The following is a 26,431-nucleotide window of genomic DNA, read 5'->3' on the forward strand; positions in this document are numbered from 1 at the left end:
TTGGCACTAAGTGGAATTTGTGCATGCATCTTGCTATTCTATTCTATAGCGCTGCACCCAAATCCTATAGTGTACAACCCAAAAGGAGGTGTGGCCATTGAAGGGCATAAGTCCTGCTGCCCAAATTTGGATGTGGGAATCAGCACTGCACGCTATTCTATAAAAGGGTGCTCAATTCAGCGTGCCCTTTATAGAATAACATTGGATGCCAATTTTTCCTGGCACCCAAATTTGGGCACCATTTTCTGAATCTAGTCCTTAATATATTATTGCTATACAAGAGGGCAGAAGAGCATTACAAGAGCCATATATCTTTGCAATAGATTTGGTTCCTGGATGATGTAATGTTTTTTTCCAGTCACTGTTGTTGCTTTCCTTTTTCGATTTATGTCGTCAAATATCCATTAATAATCTTCAGCTCTTTTCTTGGACCTGCAATTCAGATCTAAGATATAGCTGCTTCCACTAACTGCACAGATGTGGATGCTATGGAGCTCCACTTTTAAAATGTCATCTTTGAATTGGAGAAGCATCATAATAAGTCCTTTGCTATGGGAATCTGGATATGTATCTTCCGCCTGACCTGTTTGACTAGTGCACGGTGACCTCCGTTGTCTTGGCTTTAGAAAGACTTTCAAAAAATTGGAAGATTGCCTGAGCTTTCTTTTCCTTCTGCCTTGAAGTGTGTAGTAAGACAACCAGTGGCTGTTATGCTCCTACCCAAAAGGATCAAGAGTTTGATGACGCCGATGCTTCTAGTAGCTGCACAACTATCCTGGAAATGGCAGGAAAGGCAGCACTCTGAGGAAATTCCTGCATGAAATCTTTACCTTGCTCCAAGCTTTGAGTGAGCTGAGGATCTAATGGCACACAGCCTGTGGTGAGAGAGACACAAAGCAAATCAAAAGAAAGAAGACAGAAACTTAACAGAGTGGAAAATCATAACATAAGAAATCTTATATACCGGTTGAACCCAAAGGCTCAGAATGGTTTACAAATAAACCCCCCTAATGTGTAATACAACAAATCAATAAAAATTAAAATATACGACATAAAAAAAACCCAAAATGTAACAAGAAAAAAGCCAGGTTTTCAATAGTTTCCTGAATCTTAAGTAATGGGTTTCTATCCTAATTTCTAAAGGTAATGAGGTCCATAGAGGAACTATTGCATGAATAAAAAGTCTTTTAAAAATGACAGCCTGTCAAAGTTTGGAAAAAGATGGTTGTTTAAGTTTACTAGCATGCAAAAGCCTAGTTGTAACCTTAGGAATCTGGATCACAATTAATGATACAAGATTATGTACAGTTATTGTCCTCATTATCTTATAAGTCAAATACAGAACTTTAAATTGTATTCTACCTTGAACAGGCAACCAATGAAGAGACACACATATACTGACGGTAAAGACAAACAAGAATAAAAAAAGAAAAGAACATGGTTAGCCCAATGTCTTGATGATCCTACCACACATTGCAATGCAGGACACTTGAATTCAGTTACTAGGCTGAGCTTCAAATGTCTAGGGCAGCATGGGATGCAGGAGGCAAAGTTCATAGCCTTGGGCTGAGGATGTAGCTGCCACTATTGAGCTTAGATTAACAGCTCAAATGAGGGTGCTGCAGTTTTGTGCCTATTGCCAAGGTCTGTCAGCTAAGACGACTTAGATGAAATGGGGAGCAGAATACAAATACAGGATAATAGAAGAGAAAAAAGGCTAGAAAATATATGGAAGAGAAGAAATGAGAACAGATCTTTGAGAGCAGATACAAATAGAAAAGTGCCCCACTGCAGAAGGCAGCGTCACCAATCACGAGCAGCGAGTCCACAAAAAACAGGATACAAATTATTTTCAAATATCAAAAGACTGAATGTGTTTCAACTAACTGCCTTCTTCACTGAAAACAAGGTTCATCTTCATAAAGAATCTTCACCAGAGCCTACCTTATGCACAGGAAGCATACTGCAAGGTGGAGATGCTGGTGCCTTTCCTTGAACACTTTTGTTTATGTGGAGATCTTACACAACACAGGATTTCTTTAACATAAGGCCTGTTATACAGGGCTTTCTTGCGAAGGTCCTTTATGAAAATGAACATTGTTTTCGGTGTGTGCTAGTAGTGTTATGATCTATCTTGAAGCAGGTGGTTAGCCAAAACATGTTGGGTCTGTGAAGTTTGACAATAAATTCTAATTCGAATCCTGGATTGTATTTTTATGCACTCACCGCTCATTTTTGGGGTCAATATTAGCAGAGAACATAGATTTATATCTATCAGTTGGAATCTGCTTGCCAATTAGAAATTGTGCATTTGCCGATGGCTACCCACATCTGGTTTGGGGTCAAAAGAAACAAAATGCTAGATGGGCTGTCTATGGGTTTTAGTCCACTCCAGATAGAAGGCTCAGGCTCACTTGCAATCTAAGGTATGCAGTACACTTTCACCAGGATGGGCATGTGGTTTTGGTAAAAATGTTGGTAGAATGATTAAGCTGGAACTATCACACTACCTTAGAAAGGAACTTAGGGTACATGCAGAGAATTTACTCTATTGTGATGGAACTTGAAGCTCACCGATTGTGATCTGAAGTGACTGCCATCAAAAACACAACTTTCCAGGTGAAATTCTTCAGGTGACAGGAATCAAATAGCTCAAAAGGAGCTTTCATCAGCTGGGTGAGGACAACATTGAGATCCCATGACATGGTGGGAGGTTTTACAGGGGAGCTTTGGCAACAGCAAACCTCTCATGAAGCGAACAACTAGAGGCTGTACAGATATGCTTACCTCCTACACATTGATAAAGCACCAACTGCACTGAGACAAGCCCTTACCAAGTTGGTTTTTAAACCAGACAAAGGAGGTGTTCAAGCTGTTTTTTTTTTTTTTTACATAGAACATTGCAACCTGGGTATCCGTTTGAATGAGAATAATTTTGGTATTGTATCCTATCTCTGAAAGCCTTTAGAGAATTCCAAATGGCCCTGAGCTCAAGGAAGTTGATATGGTAAGTCTTTTCCTGAGCAAACCAAGTTCCTTGGGTGTGAAGCCCATCTACATGAGCTCCCCATCCCAAGTTGGAAGCATCCTTTGTTAATGACATCTGAGGCGGAGAAATTTGGAATGGCAGTCCCAGTCAAATTTGTTTGAATTGTCCACCAGAGAAAAGCATGCATTAACTCTGGATGACGCCTGCTAGGTTTCCAGCCGCCCAAGACCATTGGAAAGATAGTGTCCACTGGGCCTTTCTCAAATAGAGATGTGCTATGGAAGCTACATACACTGTCGAGGACATGTGGCCTATTAATCTCAACAATTGCTGAGTTGTGACCTGCTTGCTGTTACAGACTTGCAAGGCAACAGATATCAAGATCTCTGCCCTTGGTTGAGGAAGAGCCTGCACTGAACCGGGAGTAGTTGGGACAGGGTAGTTTATCATGAACCCTAATAGCTCTAACACCCAAATAATTAGGCACATTGACTCTGTTGCTTCCTCCTACAATGTGTCCTTGACCAACCAATCATCTAGATAAGGAAACACAGAGACTCCCAGTCTGGGTAAATACGCTGCTACTACCACTAGACACTTGGTGAACACACTCTGGGAGCTGATAGGAGGCTAAATGGCAGAACGTGGTACTGGTAGAGGCACTTTCTTATTCGAAATCCAAGATGCTTCCTGTGACTGGGAATTATCGAAATGTGGGTATAGGCATCCTTTTAAGTCCAAAGAATATAGCCACGGGTGTCCAGGAAAATCCTGATCTTTTCTTTGACCAGGAATTTGTTCAGGGCCCTTAGGTCTAGGATGGGATGAAATCGTCCTGTTTTCTTGGGAACAAGGAAAGTACCTTGAAATGAATCCCTTCCCTTCTTCCCCTGGTGGCACAGGTTCGACTGCATTGGCCTGTAGAAGGGCAGCGATTTCCTCTACAAGTACCTGCTTGTGCTGAAAGCCAACGCAAGATGCTCTCCGTGGGCAACTTGGTGGTCTCTGACACCAATGTAGTGCATAACTGAGAAGGACTATTTGAAGAACCCACCAGTCAGAGGCTATAAGAGGCTACCTTTCATGGAAAAACAAAATTTAAAAAACGTAGCCTTCCCCTACTAGCAGGCCATCCGGGACAGTTACTTGTACTGTGGCTATGCTCTCCTGGAGCCAGTGAAAAGCTCGTCCCCTGCTGGGGCTTCTGTGTTCAGGACTGATGAGGCTGAGAACGCTGAGCCAGGGGGTTCTCTGCAGAGTGAAAAGGCCGCGGAAACCTACGCCTTTGAGAGTAATACGGTTGCTGTCTAGGTCTGCTCGTAAACCTCCTAGAAGAAGAGGCTGCAGCTGGAAACTTCAAAGACAGGGATTGGATGGTATCAGTATGTTTCTTGATGAGATCAGCAATCTCCTCCACCTTGTCCCCCAAAAGATTGTCTCTTTGGCAAGGTATGTCCGCCAATCTCTCCTGAACTACTGGTTCCAGGTCAGAGACACACAGCCATGAGAGTCTGTGCATCCCTATACCTATGGCACAGAGTCTGGACACAATTTCAAATGGATCTTAAGTGCCCCTAGCCAGATATTTCCTGCTTTTTGGCCAACTGGCGAAGCTCTGCGGCCTGCTTCTGTCAGAATCTGCAAGACTTAGCATTCTGTTTACCAAACATTTCAAGTAAAGGCTCATACAGAGTTGGTAGGATTGAGTGTGGGCAATAAGCATAGAGGCCTGAAAAGTCTTCCTCCCAAACGTGTCGTGTTAGAACCTCTCTACCTAGGAGAGCAGAGGCATAAGTCCTGAAACTCCTAGCTCGTTTGAGGGCACATTTGACAAAGAGTGGTGAGGCAGCTGGGACCTCGCTAATCCGGGAGCCTTCTGGATAACATACTGCATATCCACCTTCTTTGGTATGAGCTGCACTGACAGGGGAGATTCCCAGTTCACAGTGCACCCTAGCCTGAAAGATACAATAGCACTGTAACCCCTTCCTTAGGATGTGACAGTTAACATCTCTGCCCTTGGATCCTCTTCCATCTCCAACTTAAATATGATGGCCGAAGCCATCTCCTTGATGAAACCAGTGAAAGAGACTCTCAGGTGGCGATTTACGTCTCTTGAGGTGGGGGGGGGGGGGGGGGAATCAGAAGAGACCTCATAAGACTCCTCCTCTGAAAAGTAATGAGGGTCTTCTTCCGAGTTCCATGAGTGGTCCCAATCACACTCCTCTTCATACACAAATTAAACTGAGTGAGTCTGCACCTCAGTGGAACCACATCCACACCCCAAAGAGCGTCACGGTGCAGTCATACTCTCAGACTCTGGGGAAGCTTCCTCCACCGATGTTAAGAGTGGTGCCACATGGGTCGGGCGCCAATGACAAGGATCTCTCCACAGGCACAGATGGACCTCAGGGAAAATGTGGAGCTGATCCGCAACTGGCGCAAACATCTTCAATGCCTCAACAGATTGCAACTGCAGTATCTGCGCCAGCTCCTCCCCGAGTATGGCTTAGTACCACTCATCGCAAAGGCAGGGGTGCCGGAACAGGAGGCAGCCCAAGAAGATGTTGGTGCCAAACCAGAAGCGGGAACCTGGCTGCTCGAAGGCTTGCAGCTTGGTACCGCTATCAAAAGAAGAGGAGTGCTCCTCCTGGTGCTAGCGCTTCTTGGGTACCAGCTATGCTGATGCCTCAGAGCTCCTGGCACTGTACAAAGAGGAGTAATGCTTCTGCTTCCCCCAGTGCTCAGCATCACGGTCCTTCGGTGCTGACAAGAATGATGTCAAACCTATATGTGCCCTTGGTGTCAGGTACGATGCTGACCGGTCCCGGCGCCTACTTTCAGCGCCTCATGTCAAGAGAGGTGGAGATCTCATCAATGAAGTCTTAGCAGCCATCAACCTCGATGGATCGGCCTTCAAGGAGCCAAGAAGTCTCACCTGTTGGACCTGACACACCCTCTAGGTCCTCATCTGCATTATTTTTTTATCAGAGAGAACAAGAGTTAGGGTCATGATTAGGTCCAAGGCACCTAATGAACCAAGAGTGCGAGTTCGTTACCGAAATTACCTGATTACATTGGGCACACCATTTGAAGCCATTGAGAGTTTTCTTGGACATCAAGAAAAGAATTGCGGACAAATTAAATTCCTCAATTTAGGACTACAAAAAGGGGCAGAACCAAAATCTAGGTCAGTGCTCAGGCCTAAGCGGGCCTATTGAACTGTGAAAAAGAAAACCTGAAGGGCTAAAAACACTAAGAACTAAGAGGGAAAACCAACAAAAGTGAAATTAAAGACAAAAATGAAGGGAAAATACCTGCATGGGAAGGCACTGCAAAAGCAGAGAAAAAAAAAAGTGCTGAGGGAAAACCGTGAAGACGCATCCTCCCTGCTCCACAGAAAAATCAAAGACTAAGGCACCAGCGCAATGCGCAGAGGACCGCTGCTAGAAACATCTACAATCTTCTCGCTAGTCAACGTCTGCAACAGACTCCGCTGGATGACATCACCCAACTGTAAGAATACATCTGGCCTGCTTGTCCTCGGAGAATCAGAGTTTAGGTTTTAAATCTAACCCTGTAGAATACCATCCCCCCCACCTGTTACGTTTGTGGAGGAAACAGCGAGCTCTCCAAAACCCACCACAAACCCACTGTACCCACATCTAGGTGCCCCCCTTCACCAGTAAGGGCTATTGTAGTGGTGTACAGTTGTGGGTTTTGGGGGGCTCAGCACACAATGTAAGGGAGCTATGTACCTGGAAGTAATTTATGAAGTCCACTGCAGTGCCCCCTATGGTGCCCAGTTGGTGTCCTGGCATGTCAGGGGGGACGGTGCTCTAGAAATGCCGGCTCCTCCCAAGACCAAATGGCTTGCATTTGGTCGTTTCTGAGATGGATGTCCTTGGTTTCCATTATTGCCGAAAATCAGAAATGACCAAGTCTAGGGACAACCATCTCTAAGGACAACCAAATTTCAGGATTTGGGCGTCCCTGACCGTATTAACGAAATGAAAGATGAACGTCCATCTTGATTCAAACAAACGGGTTTCTCCACCCCTGGATGGGGACGTTTTGCGAGGACGTCCAAATCGAAATGAGGACGTACCTTTCGATTATGCCCCTCCACGTGGCCAGTCCAATGTACAGGGTATTACAGTAGCCCAGCTACAATACTATCAAGGCATGAACCAGTATGATCAGACTCATCTCAACCCATAGGGAGATTCTGTAGTTGTAGGTGATAAAAGCAGTTCTGAAAGTCTGCCTGAACTTGCAGAATTAAAGTAAGTGAAGAGCGCAGCAGTATTCCAAGATTCCTGATCTTTGATTTTAAGAGAAGTTTATAGATCCCAAAGGGATTTTTGATGTCTGATACATGTCCACCCACATCAGAAGCCCAAAAATTCTGCTTTATTTCGGATCAGACCAAGTTTGTTATTTTAAAAAATCCACAGCACAGCCATCTCAGTGCTGCATTCTCTTTTGTGAGAGTCTCAAACACTGGACAAGTCCAGATTGACAACAGACCTTTGAGCATCTCTATTCTGGTTGAACCTGTGTTGACAATTGCACTCCCAGATTCTCTATACACCTGATATGTGCACCAGTGTTTGTGATCCCTGAATTTACACCTCCTGGCTATATGCACACCAGTGATTTCACCTTATTCCAACATACATATTTCTTACTGAGCAATGTGGGATGAGGGGAAATTAAAAGGGAGGGAAAGAAGACAGGATAAAGGAGGAGGTTCCAGCTAAGCTAAAAGTCCAACAGAAAGGAGCAATACAGCTAGGTTAGCAACAGATTAGTATTAACCCCCTACCTATACCTAAACAGAGAACTCTGTGACTTACCTAAGAAGGGGACTCCAGCATGCTTAGCCAGCTCTTCTCCACCCCCTTTGGAGAAAATATTGGTGCACTCCTGAAACAAAGAAATCACAATATTACCACTGTTTACACCCAACCAGAAAAGCAGCTATTGCTTCAAATGAAACCAAACAAACTTCCTCTGTAGAATTCAGGCTCTCTTAGAAGCTAGTCTCATCTACTGGGGAGCAGCAGCTTAGGGATCCTTTTACTAAAAGGGTTGGCACCCAGAAACAGGCTTGCCGCGCGCCAATCCGGAACTACCGCAGGCGTTCGGTGGTAGTTCCCACCCCCAGAGCATGCCACTTCTGGCGCTACAGGAAATGTTTTTTAGGTTTTTGTAGCACCAAAACTTTAACAAGCAGTAATCAGGTTAGCACCACATGCTGCCTGGTTACTACTAAGTTAGCGCAGGAGCCCCTACCGCCATCTCAATGGGTAGCGGTAAGGGCTCCCCTCCGAAATGGCCATGCGGTACACGGTTCACTTACTGCACAGACATTTCTTTTCCTCAAAAAATGGACAGCTTTGTACCTGCTGCAGTAAAAAGGGGGACTCAGCATGTATCAAAAACATGCGCTGACGCTAACACAGGCCCCTTTTTACCACAGCTTAGTAAAAGGGTCCTTTAATTAGATGTAATTACAGCTTCTGATTCTAGGGGTTTATAAATTGTAAGTTTAGCCAAAAAGAACCTTTGGGAAAGACTCAACATAAGAAAAATGCCCTACTAAGATCTTTGCTCTTGCCCCAACATTAGAAAACAGAAATACAAGTCTCGCTGTAGAGGGTGAGCCCAGGATTTTCTGCACTGAATGGCTCAATCCTAGTAAGAGTAGTGCGGTGAAAAAACACGCTTGGGTTTTTACAGAGGCAGCAGCCGGAGAGGAGAGAGAACAACCAGTTCCAATGCTAATGACTTACCGGATTGCAACAGTAGCAGTGAGATCATCATTGGAGCACACATGAAGCACAATTTATGGGGTGTTTAGTTATAACTGGAAACCCCAAATTTCTCATCAGGGAGGTTTCATTAGGGTTTTCCCAGTTATAACCACAAATAGGAAGCGCTGAGTATAATGTCTGGAACACTTACCGAACAATGTGGACAGACAAATCCACTCATGTTTTCTATAATACCAATCACCCGCAATCCTGTCTTCTTACAAAAGGTCAGCTCTCGTCTCACATCCCCAACGGATACTGCCTGCAATCAAAGCATGCAGACCCCGATATTTACAAACCCTGCCTATGGAATGTCAGAAACAGAGATCCTACTTTTAACACAAAAAGATACAAGGCATTTAGAAGCTACCCATATGCTCAGAGCACCTCTAACACGTACATTCTCCCCCAAATTCAGGCACATATTTATAGAATAGGGCCAGTTACATGTGCAACATAACTGACACTAAAATTGGAAAAATAATCTGGCACCAATCTGCCACTGTGCACGTTTCAGACTTAAACGGCGAGCCTAACTTCTGTTGTGTGCAAATGCAAAGGGGGCGTTAATGTGGCAGGAGCATGGGTGTCAATTATTCTTGTGTGCACTTTATAGAATAGTTGAATTTATGCACCCGATGCAGAATGGAACAAACCTACTTTTGTCATTGGAAATTAGGTCCACATAGGCTGTGAATTGGGCTTTTCAGAAGCCTCATCCTATGTATCCAAAGCCTTATCTTTGGCTTCACATCTGTTTTTCTTATCTGACATGCACTGCTTTGTCACTGAAACCGCAACTGCCCTGCCACAGCCAGAGGCCTTTACCTCCTATCAGTTAGTAGCATTCCTTTTTCTATACATGTGCACGTTACTCTGGGCCAGGCTCTGTGCACATGTACGTATTTTGGTTTTCCTGTCCGGGCTCTGTCCTATTTTGGGCTGGGCAGAGCAAGAGTAACTGCACTATGCACTGGTACATTTGAAGTTTCCCCCCCTTTCCTTTCTCTATGGCATTTTGCTCTAATTGTGCACTGTGGAGATACAGCTTCAAGTCTCTGCAGACCCCTCATACCTCCTCCCTGTGCATGAAGGCAAGAGACTGCCATAAATATCATATACCTATAACCAGAAGCTGTGCAGCTGTTCACTCTGGCATCATATTAAAGGAATCTATCGTATTTATTTCCTGGGTGAGTGTGTGAGAGTCTGTAGTCTATGCAAAGTTGTCATCTGAAAATACAAAAGAACTCACAAACGACCAGCAGGAGTCACTGCTGACCTAGATCAGCGCCCAACTGCCATATTTAGGTGCCACCATTTTCACCAGCCATAGGCATAGCATAAGCAGTCACGCCTAAAGTGTCACACGTAACAGCGGACTTAAGCTAGTATCCTACACCAGATTTTGAGTGCAACTCTGCTATTACAGAATAATAGCTCAGCACCCAGTTTTTTGGTGCCTAACCTTTAGTGATCTATCAAGAATCTTCTTGTGCAAGCTCATCAATTCCCTCCAAGCCACATGAAGAGCACACACCTGTGGGGTTGTCACCAAAATAGCTCCAATGGGTTTGTAGGTACGGAGTGCATCCACTGTAGAGATGTGCTCATCAGAGGTCCCTGGAGGGGTGTCCACGATCAGGAAATCCAACTCTCCCCAAGCAACATCATTGACAAACTGTTTTATCAGAGCTGCAGACAGAGGGGAACCCTTCAGTTTCTTAAAATGGGAGAGGAACAGTAGGGGGGTAATACTAGCATTATTACAAAACTTGAATAAAAAAAATGTGAAGTTACGTGTTATTGGTTTTGAACTGTTGAAACTACTGAGTGCTCTACCATCAGTTCTACTAGTGGATATTTGTACTAGCAATAGAAAACTGTACTCATTTTTATGGAATGTATTACGTTTTTCTTGTGTTGTTTCAATTGACAATAAAGACATCTTGTAAATAAAAAAAAATGGGAGAGGAGCAATGCTAGTCAAAAATATATCACATTAGTCCATATAAAGTACAGCCACAACTTATTTGTTGACCTTTAACTCTATATATCCAAGTGGATAAAGAAAAGCATCCACACCACTTTATATAAAAAAGGAAATGAAACAGGGACAGATGGTGTCTATGTATTTGTTGGCGTTTTCTCTGTGTACATCCATGACTGGAAGGAGATGAAAGCGTAGGGCAATTTGAAATTGACAGGGCAATTCCCTAGCCGCCATATTACAGTGAATCAGTGTTGTATATGCTGTAGGTGCTGGAACCACTTCTCTCACAGAAATGCACTAGGATTTTCTTTTTTGGATGGGGGCAGTGGGGGGGGGGGCTTTATTTCCCTGGAACCCCTAATCCAATCTGGCCCATTTTTTAACTCAATGTGGTATTTCACTGGGATTTCTTCCATGCCAAATTTGTTTTCTGTTCCATTTTACTTTAGGAGAGTTGCTTTGCCCCCAAACAGATGGGACCTTTTCTTAACCCCTTAAATAGAATTTCTTTCCAGCATTCTGTTGGGTTGTCAGCAACTCAGCGCTGCAGTTTAAAATCTGTTTTGCTTAATTAGAAAAGGAAGTGCCAGCATTCTAGCTACAGCTTCAGCCTTAGCTTTAAATAATGCTTTTGTATGAATACAATTGAGTTTCTAATTCATTAGTGAACTGCAAGGATGTGCACAATAAAGCAGGTGTCCGTGTTGGAAAGACTTCAGCGGAAGAGCAAATCCTGGCTCTTTTCACCTCCAGTAAAAACATCATCTGCACAACTGCCTGCTTGCATGAAGCATGCACTACTACTACTAACCCTAACCCTTTCAATACCATTCTTCTTGGGTCCCCTCCACACCACTGCATCATCTGGCTTCTCTAGAAGGAAGCCTATGGACATGAGGGAGATGCTCTTCTCCTGGTCCAAAAAGACGGGCACCCAGCCACTGTCACACTGATGCACGTCCTTAGCCTGGGCATTAAGCATGCGAGGTATACTGGGGCCACACAAATCCACATCCAGGATCCCCACCTGCAAAGGAAACATCTAGTCAATAGATGCCAACTGCATCAATACTTAAAAGAGCTTTTTACTTTGATGGAAATACATACAATTAAGAAACTGATTTTGTAAAAATGAATGGTCAATAAACAAGTTTAAGCCCAACCTTTTTACTGGTTGTTTAAAACCTGAGCTGTGGAGTTGGTACACTAAGCCTTTGATTCCAACTCATACTGATATTAGGCTTTAAATGTTTTGTTCTAGATCTAAAGTACTGTTAAATATTGTAAATTGTATATATATATATATTTATTTTGTGACCAGTAAGTTGGGTCAAAAATCCTGGGAGCAGAGAGATTAGGATTTAAACCTGGTAATTAGCTGTGAGACCCTCTATTCCCAGGAAAGTTAAATGGAAAACTTTCAGCAATATATCCTTGCTTGCTTCTCTGTCTTCTTTTGCCTGTCTACAAGGAACTCCTTGTAATCAGGCAAAGCAGAAAGTATCGAATGGGGGAGGGGTAGTAGCAGGAAATAGCACACAGAAAGTACTTCCAGCAGCCAGAGAGCAGAGCCTCTTGGGATAGGTAGTCCAGCAGCTAGTCTCTCCCCAGCTGGGGCAGATAGCTCATCTCCTTTGGCACAAGCAAGAGGGAGACTGGAAGCGCACACTGCAGGCAATATTTGAAGGAGCTAAAGAAACAGCACAAGGAAAGGAACACACAAACAGGCTGAAACCTCTTGAGGCAGTGAATAGAATCCTAAAGCAAGGTGTTCTACAGGACGAAATTTCTTGGGTAGTGAATAGACCCTAAAGCAATGAGCTAACCAGTAAGGTAAAGAGGCTGGCTGGGAGAGAAAAGCCTTAAGTAATTAATGCCACACTGGGAAAAGACCAAGGGTCCATCGAGCCCAGCATTCTGTCCACGACAGTGGCCAATCCAGGCCAAGGACACCTGGCAAGCTTCCCAAATGTACAAACATTCTATACATGTTATTCCTGGAATTATGGATTTTTCCCAAGTCCATTTAGTAGTGGTTTATGGACTTGTCCTTTAGGAAACCGTCTAACCCCTTTTTAAACTCTGCCAAGCTAACCGCCTTCACCACATTCTCCGGCAACGAATTCCAGAGTTTTCCTTGAGAAAGTTTAAAGGATTATTAGAGCCTTGAAAGGGAGGCTGGGAAAGGAAAGCTTTTGGAAAACTGTAAAGGATTACTGCAGCCTGGAAAAAGAGCCAGAAGGTTTAGGCTGGGGAAGAAAGCTGCATTTTGGGGACTAGAGATCCCAGTAAAAAGGGCTGAGCAGAAGTATAGCCTAGGCATGAATTATGTGCAGCTAGGTTTATTCACATGGTGAAGGAATACAGCAGTGTAGGAACTGATGTCCTGATGATCAGTTTCTCTACACCATTTCAAACAGCGCCATAAAATTTGCACCGGAACAGCGCAGGGAAACAATGCCCCAATGATCAAAACTAATAGCATGCAAATTTATACACACTATTTTAGATTATCGGGCTACTTCTGCGGGAGGATTGTGCCTGGGCACGTATCCAAGACACAGTCCTCCTGCAGAAGTTGTTTGACAGGTCCAGGCTATCAAAACAAAAAAAAAAAGCCCAGACCTGTGTAACATACCAATGCAGGCTGGAGGTCCAGTGGGCCTCCAGACCCCTGAATCACCCACACTCCCCAGACAAAAGCCCTGGTTGTCTAGCGCCCCCCCCCCCCCCCCCTCCGCAGAAGACCTGACCCAAACCCCCCACAACAGAAAAAAGAGGGCCGGAGGTCCAATGGACCTCCAACCCCCACCTGGTAGTCTAGCAGCCATGAACCGTCTCCCCTACCCCCCCCCCCCCCGCCCGTACCTTCAGATGACAGAGGAGGGAGTAGCACTCCCTTCCTTCCAGCGCTGCCTCCAAAATAGTGATGTGCTAGGCAGGGCTTCCCTACCACATAAGGGAGTTTCTCAGAACTTCCTGTTACAGAGAGACACTTTGTGCCGGGTGAGAAGCAATACTGTTTTCACTGCAGCAGTGAGAAGCAGGGAGAAGGAGCCGCAGAAGAGAGGGGGACCGCTGGAGTGCCATGCTGGGAGAGGTAAGAAGAGGTGCCAGCTGGAAGGTGCTCGCAGAAAAAATAAGGCAGGCAGAGAGCAAAAGATGCAGACCGTGGGGGGGGGGGGGGGGGGGCACGGGAGAAAGAAGAAAGAGAGAGATGCGGGGAGGGGGAATGTTAGAGGGACAAATGCTGGAAATAGGGGATGGAAGGGGAGGAAAGAGAAGGGAAACAATGTTGAACATGGATGGAGGGAAGGGAGGAGATGGTGCCCATTTGGATCAAAAGTTGTTACATTTTTACTGACCCAAATTTTACTCCCAAAACTGCCCCCTACTCCAACTGTCTCCACAGAACTGGTTTAAACAGCACAGCTGAGTAGGTATTAGGTCATTTATTTGCTATATCACGGTAAATGGAAAGGGGAGGAAGATTGACAGAAGTGAGAGCGTAAAAACTTTACGGTTTGAAGGGCCTAACACTGCTAAGAAAGAAAGCCAATGTCCTTATTAGGAGTTGAGGCATAGCTTAGGGGGGCCTTTTGCAAAGCCGTGCTAGCGTTTTTGGCTCACGGTAAAATCAGCTGGCGGTAAATGCTGAGACGGCCATAGGAATATAATGGGTGTCTCAGTGTTTACCGTGAGCTAACAACACTAGCACGGCTTTCTAAAAGACAGTGATTAGAGCAGCAGGAGACCCGGGTTCAAATTCCACCATGATTTTAGGCAAGTCACAAGTCCTTGTGGTTTTGGGCAAGTCACTTAACCCTCCATTACCTCAGGTATAAACAGATGGTAAGCCCTTTGGGAACAGGGAAATAGTTACTGTACCTGAATGTAACTTGCTTGAACTACCATTGGAAAGGCGCATAAACTAATACTATTCTATATTGAGCTTTTCTGAGATCTTGGCAGGTATTTGTGACCTGGATTGGCCACTACTGGAAACAGGATACTGGGCTTGATGGACCTTTGGTCTGTCTCTGCGTGGCAATACTTATGTACTTTATATATTTTTATTATTTATACTTAATAAAACATTTCAGTTTGCTATTCCTAATTTTTAATATTTTCTGCTCGTGTGTACTCTTAAAGTTCCCTTTAAGTACCCCAATTGTAACCAACTCGGCAGCAAAAACTTCAATGAATTAAAAAAAAAAAATTATTCCGGCTCCTAGATCTCAGATGAAAAAAAAATTGCCCTTTAAAAGTAGCCATATCAATGTTAGTGTATGAAATGCCAGAGATTCTTATTCAGATTATGCTCTTTCCCCTCACTTTGTCACAAATAGGAATCCTATGTGTTTATCAGGATACACTACGTGAGGTGGGGTGCCACCATATTGTAGATGAAGATGCCTGGACGCAGAAGCGTGCTGCCTCATAAGAGATATGGGGGTCGGGTGGGGGAAATGGGCTTCTGCCAGATTACCCAGACATGTCTGCAATGGAGGAGGGGGGCACAAACACCAAAGCCTTTTTTTTTAATTTGTGAAAGGGGGGTCAGGTTGGGAGGGCGAGGTGAGTGCCGCTAGACACCAGGTATATGTTTTGGTTTTTTTGGGGGTGGGGGGTTGGGGGGGAGGACTGGAAGAAGTGTCAGGTTGGGGATAAGGGACTGATGCATGCCATGGCATGCTTGTAGGGTATTTTTGTGTTTTGTTTGTTTTAAATGTCAACCCTTCTTTCAGTTTCTGAGCCAAATCACTGCTCAGCCACTGACAGGGAAGTTGACATTTAGCACTAAACTGCAGATTACTGCTGTGATTTTAACGCTGGATTAATTTGGCATGCTGATTAGTCTGAGTGTGTGTAGCGCAGCAATTTTTGGGTGCCGATTTTAAGCCTCTGAGCATTGGCCCTTAAGTTTTGAACTGTAGAGCCAGCCCATTTCTCTCTTTAAACCCTACCATGCCATAATAATGTAATTTCTCTGCAGTACATTTCTCACCTTCTTCCCTGCATGATGGAGAGCCAGCGCAAGCTCAGTGGAGACAGTGCTCTTTCCAACACCTCCTTTCCCTGAAAGGACTAAAATGATGTGCTGTACACCAGCCAGATTACTGATCTCTGAAAGACAAAAAAAAAAAAAAAACTGGTGAAGGATCACTGGTAACATAAATATGCTCTACTTACAGTGGTTCCCAAATCTGTTCTCAGGTACCCCTTGTCAGATGCATTTTCAGGACATCTGCTTCTCGTTCTTAGTGCTTACAGCAAAACCCTATGTTCTGTGTAATTATCTGCAAAGGAACTTCTTCTTAAGAACGTGCAAGTTAGTGAAAACATTCACGGGCTTGTTTTTATTTTCAGTTGTTTCTCTTAAAGCATGAGCATTCCAAGTGAAAGAGAGAAGCATTTAAACCACGAACAGCCAAGCACATCTGAAAATAAAACCAAACCATCAAATACCTAAGGAGTCGCAAAACTGTTGGGAGCAGCAGGTAGATCCCAAAGCAGATCCTCTTAACCTTTTGCAAGTCACTAAGGCCCCAATGATCAAATCCTCTATGCTGTTCCAAACAGCGCTGCAAAATTAGTGTCACAATAGTGCGGGGGGATTAAAGCCTTTGTGATCAAAACTAATAGCATGCAAATTCAAGAATGCTATTAATTTTGATCATGGGGGTATTTCTGTGGGAGGACTGTGCCTTGGGCGCATCCTCCTGTAGAAGTTGTTCGACAGGTCTGGGCTGTCAAAAATAAAAAGCCCAGACCTGCCAAACAGGAGGTCTCCCCCCTGCATGTGTCCGGTCTAGGTAGTGGTGAGCCCTTAGGTTCTCTGAAGCCCGTAGGACCTCAGAGGACTGCCGCGCACCCCGGATCTTCACCCGCGGCGACCGCCATTCACCGGAGGTTGAGCCCCCAGCTGCAGGCGGCCAGCGGGACTGCTGGAACCGCGGGGTGACGGCCGGCCTGGCTGAACACCAGCAACACAGTCCCGACTGAGTGGCTAGCAGGGACGGCTAGCGCTGCACAAGCACAGTCTCTGGATGCGGCTAGCACGGACGGCTAGCTGAAGGAACACAGTCTCTGACGGTGGCTAGCAAGGACGGCTAGCTGAAGGAACACAGTCTCTGAAGGTGGCTAGCAAGGACGGCTAGCTGAAGGAACACAGTCTCTGAAGGTGGCTAGCAAGGACGGCTAGCGAAAGGAACACAGTCTCTGAAGGTGGCTAGCAAGGACGGCTAGCTGAAGGAACACAGTCTCTGAAGGTGGCTAGCAAGGACGGCTAGCTGGAGGAACACAGTCTCTGAAGGTGGCTAGCAAGGACGGCTAGCTGAAGGAACACAGTCTCGGAAGGTGGCTAGCAAGGACGGCTAGCTGGAGGAACACAGTCTCGGAAGGTGGCTAGCAAAGACGGCTAGCTGAAGGAACACAGTCTGAAGGTGGCTAGCAAGGACGGCTAGCTGGAGGAACACAGTCTCGGAAGGTGGCTAGCAAGGACGGCTAGCTGGAGGAACACAGTCTCTGAAGGTGGCTAGCTGGAGGAACACAGTCTCTGAAGGTGGCTAGCAAGGACGGCTAGCTGAAGGAACACAGTCTCTGAAGGTGGCTAGCAAAGACGGCTAGCTGAAGGAACACAGTCTGAAGGTGGCTAGCAAGGACGGCTAGCTGAAGGCACACAGTCTCTGAGCTCCACGGCGTCGGCTTCTGATAATTGAAACGGAAGCCCCGAGTCCTCCTTGTTCCGGGGTTTAAATTCCCCGCCAGTCCATCCCCTCTAGGAGATGAGCCAATACCTTTAGTCCTGACCGACAAGGAGGGCTGGGATTGGAGGACCCGCCTTGCAGGCGGAGTTCCTCCCTCCCTGTGCCAATCCGGTGCAAGTGGGCGGAGCTTGTGCATTGCTCAGCTCCGGCCGAGGAGACGACGACGCCGGCGCCGCCATCTTGGCCGGCGTCTTCCCTTTCCTGGAGCCGGCGTTCGGTCTCGCGGGTCGTCCGCTTCGGGCCGACCCGCAGACGCGCTGGCCCCATCGGCGGCTCGCTGCTGCCGCACCGGAGCCTGCGGCCCCCGTGGATCCTCGCTCCCCGCCGCGGGAGCAGTGGAAAAGACCCGGAACGGGACAGCATGCAAGAGGCAGCCCCCATAAAACCCCCAGACAGGCCCAGTGGACTCCTCCCTCCCCAACCCCCCCCCCCCCAACACTAAGACACAGGGTTGCTGAGGTCCAGTGGACCTCTAGCCCCCCTAACCCTACAACACAAAAACATAACTCCCTGGTGGGCAACATACCCCCACCCACCTTGGTGGTCTAGCAGACCCCTCACCCCCTATACCAACGGAAGAGTAGCACTCCCTCCTCCTTCCAAAATGGTGGTGCCCTGCCCAGTGCATCCTGGGATACGCTGGGAGGGGCTTTCTCACCTGCCACTGGACCCCCCCAGACTGACAGTGGCAGCCCGGGCTGTCTAGCTTGGATGGGGGGGGGGGGCAGAGGGAGCCTTAACCCTAACACCAGCTCTGAGCTGGCTTAGGGTTAAGGCACTATTCTGCCCTTACGATCAGAGCGCTGTTCTCCAATCATACAGGCGGAATACCTTGGTATTCCCTGGTGAAGAGCCTGTAGATCCCTCTGATCACATGTGCGAGGTAAATGCAGGCTCTAGTCCAGCGCTAGTGGCCTCTAGCACCCAAAATTTACCCTTGATCATCTGGACCTAAACCCTCCACTACCTCAGGGACAAAGAAACTGTAAGCCCTCCAAGGCCAGGAAAATTACCAACTATTCCTAAATATAACTTGACCTGAGTTAGCCTACAACTAAAAAAGGTGCAAAACAAATAAAACCAATGAGCATTGTCATACTGGGACAGACCTAAGGTCCATCAAGCCCAGTATCCTGTTTCCAATAGTGGCTAATCCAGGTCAAAAATACCTGGTAAGATCCCAGAACAGATCCCAGAACAGTAAAACAGATTTTATGCTGCTCACCCTAGAATATGCAGTGGATTTTCCCAAGTCCATCTTAATAATGGCCTATGGACTTTTCTTTTAGGAAATGATCTAAACCTTTTTTTAAACCCCGCAAAGCTAACTGCTTTTACGACATTCTCTGGCAATGAATTCCAGAGTTTACTCGTCGAGTGAAGAACTAGTTGCTCAGCTTTGTTTGAGGAGTGTGGTAGCCGTGTTAGTCCACTGTTAAGGTTATCAATAGAAATCAAACAAAATAAAACATGGAAAAGAAAATAAGATGATACCTTTTTTATTGGACATAACTTAATACATTTCTTGATTAGCTTTCGAAGGTTGCCCTTCTTCGTCAGATCGGAAATAAGCAAATGTGCTAGCTGACAGTGTATATAAGTGAAAAACATTCAAGCATTGCTATGACAGTCTGACAGGGTGGGAGGATGGGGGTGGGTAGGAAGTATGCATGGGGACATCAAAGTATACCATTGGTATTCTAACAGGGTGGGTGTGGACAGGTGAGGGGAGGGTGATCAACAGAGACATACAGCTTTATGGTTTATAATGGGCTAGGAACCCCAGGTCCTTGTTAAGTCCTTTCTGTTGGGTGTTAAAATATTCAATCATTCTGACTTCAAAGGTCTTACGTTCTTGTATGGTTTTAAAGTTACCTTTGAGGATTCTCACTGTGAAGTCACTGGTGCAGTGTCCTGGTCTTGTAAAATGTTGCCCAACAGGCGTGGGAACCCTGCTGGCACCAGCATTGTTTATATGATGTCTATGTAAATTGAATCTTGTCTTAAGCATCTGGCCTGTTTCTCCAATATAGCATCCTTCATTACATTTTTTACACTGAATGATATATACCACATTGGAAGATGAGCAAGTGAAAGATCCCTTTATGTTGAATGTCTTTCCTTTGTGGATGACTTTGGGGTCCTGTGAAATATTTTGGCATAGTTTGCAACTGGATAAATTACAGGGAAGTGTGCCCTGTTCCTTTTCAGTCTGTGAAGGCAGTTTACTTCTGATTAGCTTGTGTTTTAAATTGGGTGGCTGTCGGAAGGCCAGTACTGGTGGGGATGGGAATATCTCTTTCAGTAATTCATCCTCCTGGAGTATAGGTTGTAGATCTCTTATGATTTTCCTCAGTTTTTCCAGCTCTGGATTGTATGTCACTACAAGCGGGATTCTGTCTGTGGATTTTTTCTTTTTGTACTGTAGCAGATTCTCCCTGGGTGTTTTGAGGGAGGAGGCAATATTCTTGGAGATTATTTTGGGGTTGTAGCCCTTCTGTTTGAAGGATTCAGTCAGGGTTTTAAGGTGTCTGTCTCTGTCCCCTGGGTCAGAGCAGATACGGTGGTATCTTGTGGCTTGGCTGTAAATGATGGATCTTTTTGTATGTGAAGGATGGAAGCTGGAGTTGTGGAGATAGCTACATCTGTCTGTGGGTTTCTTGTATACAGATGTTTGTATACAGCCATCACTGATTGAGACTGTGGTGTCCAAAAAAATTGACTTTTTCTGGGGAGTAGTCAATTTTGAATCTGATTGTAGGATGGTATGTATTGAATGCAGAATAAAATTGTTTCAGAGTTTCTTCACCCTCCGTCCAAATCATTTTACAAGACCAGGACACTGCACCAGTGACTTCACAGTGAGAATCCTCAAAGGTAACTTTAAAACCATACAAGAACGTAAGACCTTTGAAGTCAGAATGATTGAATATTTTAACACCCAACAGAAAGGACTTAACAAGGACCTGGGGTTCCTAGCCCATTATAAACCATAAAGCTGTATGTCTCTGTTGATCACCCTCCCCTCACCTGTCCACACCCACCCTGTTAGAATACCAATGGTATACTTTGATGTCCCCATGCATACTTCCTACCCACCCCCATCCTCCCACCCTGTCAGACTGTCATAGCAATGCTTGAATGTTTTTCACTTATATACACTGTCAGCTAGCACATTTGCTTATTTCCGATCTGACGAAGAAGGGCAACCTTCGAAAGCTAATCAAGAAATGTATTAAGTTATGTCCAATAAAAAAGGTATCATCTTATTTTCTTTTCCATGTTTTATTTTGTTTGATTTCTATTGATCAGCTTTGTTTAAATTTACTTAGTAGCTTCTTTGCATGCCCCCAAGTCCTAGTATTTTTGGAAAAAGAGTAAAGAAGCAATTCTCATCTACCCGTTCCATTCCACTCAATATTTTATAGACCGCTATCATATCTCCCCTCAGCCGTCTCTTCTCCAAGCTGAAGAGCCCTAGCCGCTTTAGCCTTGCCTCATAGGGAAGCCATCCCATCCCCTTTATCATTTTCATCGCCCATCTCTGTACCTTTTCTAATTCCACTACATCTGTTTTGAGATGCGGTGACCAGAACTGCACACAGTATTCAAGGTGCAGTCGCAACAAGGAGCGAAATAAAGGCATAACATTCTAAGTTTTGTTTTCCATTCCTTTCCTAATCATTCTTAACATTCTATTTGCTTTCTTAGCCATTGCTGCACACCGAGCAGAGGGTTTCAATGTGTCATCAACGATGACACCTAGATTCTTTTCCTTGGCAGGGACTCCTACATCACGTAGTTATAGTTTGGGTTCCTCTTTCCCACATGCATCACTTTGCACTTGCTCGTATTAAACGTCTTCTGCCATTTGGATGCCCAGTTTCCCAGTCTCATAAGGTCCTCTTGCAATTTTTCACAATCCTCTTGAGATTTAATAACTTTAAATAACTTTTCGTAATCAGCAAATTTAATTACCTCACTAGTTATTCCCATCTCTAGATCATTTATAACAATATGTCAAAAAGCAGCGATCCAGATACACAATATCAACTGGCTCACCAGCTCACCTTTATCCATGTGTTTATTCAAAGAAAGGTAGTAGATTGGTGAGGCAAGATTTCCCTTCACTAATTCCACGTTGGCTTTATCTCATTAATCCATGCTTATATATATGCTCTTTAATTATATTCTTTATAATGGTTTCCACCATTTTGCCCAGCACCAATGTCAGGCTCACCGGTCTGTAATATCCCAGATCACCTCCGGAACCCTTTTTAAAATTCAGTGTTACGTTGGCCACCCTCCAATCTTCTGGTACCATGTTTGATTTTCAAGATAAATTACATATTACTAAAAATAGCTCTGCAAACTCATTCACTTTGAATGGGCTGTGTCGGCGTTGCCATATGGTTTAGAAGTGGGGGGGGGGGGGTAAGAGAATAAGTCATCAAACAACGAGACACACTTTGTCAGGAACCTTTAACTTCACATGAAGAGCTTAAAGTACAAAACATTTGGGGTCCCCCCCCCCAATCAACAATGCTGAAAAACTGAAGCATATTTTTCCTTCATCTATGTTTATTTATGGTTTTGATGAATCACCAACTTTTAGACATGCCAAGTCTAAGCCATGTACAATCACAAACAACTTCCAAAGAGAAAGGGACTCAATAAATGAAAGGAAAGTACTCAACTTCACAAAGAAAAAAAAAGTAAATAAATGTATAACATCTATAAACACATTAAACAAAATCATGATTGCTCCTGTTCTTGATCCATCAGCATTAAGGAAGGATAAAAGCTACTGAAAATAAGTGTTTTTAAACCAGTTTTGAAGTCCCAGAGGTAAATTGATCCAAAGAAAAGGAGCCAGAAAGAAAAAAAAGCACTCGTTCTTGTGGATTCTCAATGAGATATTGACGGAGATGGAAGAACTAATCGATGATCATTTAAAGATTGAAGAATGCGAGAAGAAACATAGGTACAGTGAGATTAGCTAAATAATCTGGACTACCATCATGGAGAGCCTTAAAGGATAATGTTAAAACTTTAAACTGCACTCTAAACTGAACAGGGAGCCAGTGTAAACTGCGAAAGAATGACGTAATCATGAAGCTGAGCTTTACATAAGAAAAAAAGATGTGGTGTTTTCTAGAGATTGTAGTCGTTTAATACATAACTGAGGCAGGCTAGCATACACCACATTACAACAGTATAAGCAAGAAGTCAAGTAAGCATGATAGAGAGTATGTAATGCCTCTGAATCAAAGCAAGAACAGATCAAGTAAAGTTGAAGTAAAAAAAATCCTGAATGAAGCACCTAGGAAACATGCTCTGTGAAAGTTAAATGAGAGTCAACAGTAACACTCAAATAGCAAAAAAGAACTAACCAGGGTTCGTGGCTTAACGAAAGTATAGGGACAAGAAAAGGTAGAGAAATATGATAAAACTGTTACTTGTTAGGTGTCTAATCTGTATTAAGAATCAGTCAATCATCTTTGAGCCAGGAGCCTCTAAGCAGGAGTAAAGAGGATAGTTAATAGCCAAGGGGTCAGTATGATAAACTAGCAGAATGTGACTCTGCATAGATATAGGTGGAGATACAATAAGACTGAGTAAGGATTACCAAAGGACTCAAAAGATATTGAACAGTGGTGAAAGAATATACTAGCTGTTCCCACTGGCGTTGCTCAGCGATAGGTTAGTACTTTGTAATTGAGAAAAGCAAGGTCTATTTGTGTGTAATAAAACAGTATAAGTATGCTGAGGGGTGAGTGTGCATGGAGATGTGCTACTCTGGGATATGTGAGAACAGGTGAGTGTCAGTGGGGGTGTGGTACTGAGGGATGAGTGTGAGTGGGGATGTGTTATTCTGGGGTGTGTGAGAATAGGTGAGTGTGACTGGGGGGTTTTGCTGAGTGCTGTATTAGAATGGGTAAGTGTGAGTGGGCATGTGTGAGAATGGCTGAGTGTTTTGCTGAGGGGTGTGAGAAAGGGGGACATTGACACCAAGTTTAATACTCCCTTAAATCAGAAAAAGTGGAGACTGGGTCCCTACCTAGCACTAACGTTTTTTCTGATTAATTTGTTTAAGTTGGTTTTCTTGATTAGTTGTTTCTTTCAATCTAGCAAGTGTCTGTCATTTGGCTTTTACTATTTTCCTGTCTAAACAGCCTTCTTTTCAACGGCCCTGTTTCCTGCCCTTTTTGAGGAGCGTTCCTTTGGCGGGGTAGTAAATTCATGCACAGACACACACTTCCCAGCCTGACCCCAATACTTTCTCTCTACCCTGTTCTCAGCAGTCTCTGAACCCCCCTTGTACTGAAATTGTTATGGAAGAGGGTATTAGAGCATGAGAGAGGGACAACTGAACAGCTCCTGTCCGTGTTTCTCCCCACCAGTCTCTGAGCCCTCACCCTGTCCCAAGCAGTCTCTGTCACAGTCTCCCAACCTCTCAGTTTGTTGCTTAATAGTCTGTCTCATCTCTCTGAACCTTCCTTGTACTGAAATTGTTAGGGAAGAGGGTATTAGAGAATGAGAGAAGAACAACTGCACAGCTGATGTCTTGTTTCTCCCCACCAGTCTCTGGTGTCCCAAGCACTGTCACTTAGCAACAGCAAAAAAAAACTTTACGACCTGCAGCCTATTCATTTAATGGATGCAGGTATTGCTCCCCCTCTCCTGAGTGCCCCCATGAACCGAATCGCTTTAAACTACACAATAGTCTTGGCAACGGTGGGTACAGTCTGCATGCTGGGTTTGGTTGCTTAGCTCTTCGGGGGCTGGAGGACTTCGGACACAAACAAACACAAGCCTCTGCTTGATAGTAGATTGATAGATTGACTTCAAAGGCCTGCATAACAGCTTACAAATGGAAAATGAGACTTCAATTTATTTAATAGTAATCATAGGAACCAACATTTCAAAATTATTGGGGTACTAAATCCAATAGAAATTACCTACCCCTAGCCACAGTCATTGGAACCAACTCTGTGAGTGCTTGAGCACCCCCAATATTAAGAAAGTTCCTTGTATGTGTCCAGGGAGGGATTATTTTCATTGGGTTTAGCACCCCCAATAATTTTGAAAAGTTGGCTCCTATGGCCACAGTCAAGGAGTTTGCTCAATACTGGATGTGCTCAAGCACTCACAGAACTAGCTCCTATGGTAGTAATAGTAAAAAAAAAAAAAAAAGGCTTTTTCGCTTATCACTCAACAGTCATATCCAGTAAAAATCAGCCAACACTGAGAATTATTGAATGTGACCACTCATAACGATTTAAAGATAACACTTCAAATGTCTTCATTTCGTTATTTTAAAGACTGGCATCTCATCAACGGGTTCTATCACCAAGACAACATCCAGCAAGAACAAAAATAAAATTACCCACCTTTACTTTTATATATACAATTACAATGTCTCGCTAAACTTTCCAGACCATCTTTCAATATATTTACTCACCCTCTCTTTCTTCCATGCTGCTCTGACTATTCTCTGTTCGGTTCGGTGTTAGTGATTTCCGTATATCCTAAGTGTCAGAAGTCTCCTCCAATCACAACCCAACCTTTTGGTCGTACTCAACGAGGTTGGATGAAAACAGGAGACGGGAAGACGTCAAAATGTTTAAGCCAATTAGATTGATCTCCCCTTTCCCTCTCTTCCGCGCAGCCGTCGTCCCAGATCACTCAAAACAAAGCAAGCAAACCTATGAACTGCTGTATCCGTTGTCGTTCTTTATTGTCGATATCATTTTTATTTGATCTTACTTATACTTTCAAACATGCTGGCTTGGGCAGCATAGGGATGAACACAGAGGATGTATTGGTTATTAGTTCTAAATTGTAAATCGTTTTGTCAATTTGAGGGGCTGGTTATAGGGACTCCCTGTATTCGTGCACACGTTTACACCTAGTAAAGGGCCACCAAAACAGACACCATGTTATGAGAGTCAAATGCTTAACAATCAGACTTACTATTTATAAATACAATTAAAAAATATTAATTAGGTTGAAACTCGAGAGCATTTAACATCTTTTTTTTTTCACCTGAGAGCATTTAACATCTTTTCTTTTCCTGCCTACATCAAAAGAAAAGATGGCATATTGGCATGTGGGAACTTTCTACTTTTCGTTTTGTGGAACGGCAGTGGTATATTATAAAAATGTACTTGCCTTTTTTTATTACTACTATTTCACAGAGAAGTATTGAATGATGAAGAAAGGGCTTCATGCAGGACTTCATGCAGAAGTTCTGTCAAGTAAAACTAAATGTGCCAACATTGTTCAGTTCAGCACATGAAGTTCATACAAAGTTAATTATGTTCAATGGAAAATAAATCTGTTTGCTCAGACTGCTTGCTATGTGAATATTCCATCATTGTTTCATTATTGCTACCAAGTATTACATATTAAGGGCATTTGCTTTTAACTATGTTTTAATTTGTTTATCCAGTCCTTACATGCACATGGTCAGTGCCGTAGCGAGGGTGCCTGACACCCGGGGCGGGTCGCCAATGCGCGGCGCCCCCCCCCCCCCCCGGAGTGCTCCCCCCCTCCAGAGCGCTCCCCCCGAAACGCACCCTACCTTTCAGCAGGGGGCAGGCGGGAGGGCCGATCCGCCCCCAGTGCACATCACTGGGAGCTGCGTTGGCTCTGCTGCTTCCCTGCTTTCTCTGCCCCGGAACAGGAAGTAACCTGTTCCGGGGCAGAAAGAGCAGGGAACCAGCGAGCCGACACCCCCCCCCCCCCAGTGCGTGCACCCGGAGCGGACCGCCCCACTGCCCCCCTTCCTACGCCACTGCACATGGTTTTGCTTTTTAAACCCAAAGGTGAATCCTAAGGGTGGTTGAACAACTAG

General features: G+C 44.5%; 1 protein-coding gene across 1 annotated transcript; it reads right to left on the minus strand.

Annotated features, from left to right (window-relative positions):
• Positions 1 to 208: 208 nt before the first annotated feature.
• NUBP2 (nucleotide binding protein 2) lies at positions 209 to 25,112 on the minus strand. The gene is made up of 7 exons (XM_030213222.1): positions 25,037 to 25,112; positions 15,810 to 15,928; positions 11,630 to 11,828; positions 10,349 to 10,503; positions 8,960 to 9,070; positions 7,849 to 7,918; positions 209 to 875 (listed from the first exon to the last, which is right to left on the minus strand). The coding sequence occupies exons 1-7, from the start codon at positions 25,050 to 25,052 to the stop codon at positions 730 to 732; spliced, it is 816 nt and encodes a 271-aa protein (XP_030069082.1). The 5' UTR covers positions 25,053 to 25,112; the 3' UTR covers positions 209 to 729.
• Positions 25,113 to 26,431: the final 1,319 nt, after the last annotated feature.

The sequence above is a fragment of the Microcaecilia unicolor genome, chromosome 8 (genome assembly GCF_901765095.1).
Source record: "Microcaecilia unicolor chromosome 8, aMicUni1.1, whole genome shotgun sequence".
Taxonomy (NCBI): Eukaryota; Metazoa; Chordata; class Amphibia; order Gymnophiona; family Siphonopidae; genus Microcaecilia; species Microcaecilia unicolor.

Excerpts from the sequence above, each read along its gene's own strand:
- NUBP2 (XM_030213222.1), bottom strand. Across the intron at positions 10,504-11,629 it reads GAGGGGACCCAAGAAGAATG|CTCTGATAAAACAGTTTGTC; the intron begins GTATTGAAAGGG and ends CTCTGTCTGCAG. Across the intron at positions 876-7,848 it reads TGCTGGAGTCCCCTTCTTAG|GCTGTGTGCCATTAGATCCT; the intron begins GTAAGTCACAGA and ends CTCTCACCACAG.